The sequence below is a fragment of the Egretta garzetta genome, unplaced genomic scaffold (genome assembly GCF_000687185.1).
Source record: "Egretta garzetta isolate BGI_Z169 unplaced genomic scaffold, ASM68718v1 scaffold100, whole genome shotgun sequence".
Taxonomy (NCBI): Eukaryota; Metazoa; Chordata; class Aves; order Pelecaniformes; family Ardeidae; genus Egretta; species Egretta garzetta.
The window spans coordinates 1,649,418-1,650,425 of record NW_009258265.1 but is presented as its reverse complement, the minus strand read 5'-3'; the positions used below and the strand labels follow the sequence as shown (position 1 = coordinate 1,650,425).

The 1,008-nt window shown below is 55.6% G+C and overlaps 1 protein-coding gene across 1 annotated transcript in view; it reads right to left on the bottom strand.

Moving 5' to 3' along the window:
• Window positions 1-1,002, bottom strand: part of BECN1 (beclin 1) — a gene marked incomplete at its 5' end in the record, with an annotated part of 4,463 nt that extends 3,461 nt beyond the window's left edge. The window contains 3 exons of the mRNA XM_009648333.2: window positions 38-174; window positions 444-534; window positions 980-1,002. Of these exons, the coding sequence (XP_009646628.2) occupies window positions 38-174; window positions 444-534; window positions 980-1,002 (251 nt within the window). The remainder of the gene's footprint in view (window positions 1-37; window positions 175-443; window positions 535-979) is intronic.
• Between the last annotated feature and the right edge of the window lie 6 nt (window positions 1,003-1,008).

Below are 1,008 nucleotides of genomic sequence, written 5' to 3'. Positions count from 1 at the left end.
AAGCAACTCAGCCTCCGGTCGCCTCCGGCTCACTCACTTGTAGTTCTGGCACTCGTTCTCGGTGATGTTAAGCTGCGTGTCTAGTTGGTCTAGCAGAGTGTCCGTGCACTCCTCGCACAGAGGGTGATCCACGTCCGTCTGCCCAGACATGATGTCAAAGAGGTCACCAGTGACCTGCAAGAAGAGCTCGCTGTTAGTTCAGGTGAGACAGGCAGCTGCTGGCTGGTTTTCAACAGACGGGCTTGCGCTTCTTTGATCGGCAAAGTATTTTTTGCAGGTCAAATCCTGATTTAACGTAAGCCAGCTTTACCAAACTACTCACCAACACAAATACCGGAAGGCCAGTGCTATGGGCAACTTTGCCATTTAATCTTGCAGAGCATCTAGAAAAACTGATGCTCCACTCAAAAGCATCTGAGTTTACCAGCTCGTGTAAAACTTGCCTTCAGTCTCCGGCTGAGGTTTTCCATCGTGCCGCCATCCGATGCCTCTCCGATCAGCGTGAAACTGTTGGCGCTTTCTGTTGACATCATTCTTGGGAAGAATTTTATTGAGAGTTGAGCGCCGAGGGTCTTAGGGAGCCAGCTCTAGTGCTAGACTTAAATCTGAGACTAGTTCAAGAGTCAGAAAGGAAGAAGAAGCCAAGACGTACTGGCAGAGGGATGGGGGAGCCTGCGTTTCAGGAGGGCCTACGCCGGTAGAGCTTAACCCGAGCTAAGGCAGCAGCCCAAACACCGTGTGTTTCAGGACAGCGAAATGGCCACGCCACTGCCTGCTGGGGAGCCCTGGGGATCCCTCAGGGGAAGCTCTGAGGGGGGTCACAAAACCAGGCTGTTAACTGTGACGCTAACGAGCACCCCCCGTCCGGGGTGATGCCCCGCAGCGGGACCCTTTCCCCCGGCGGTTCCTCGGTGCCAACTTGGGCTGCCAGGGGCTGCGTGGAAGCCGCCTGGGCTCGGAGCTGGGGCAGGGAGCGTACCTGGCTGGCGGGATGAACCTCCTGGACAC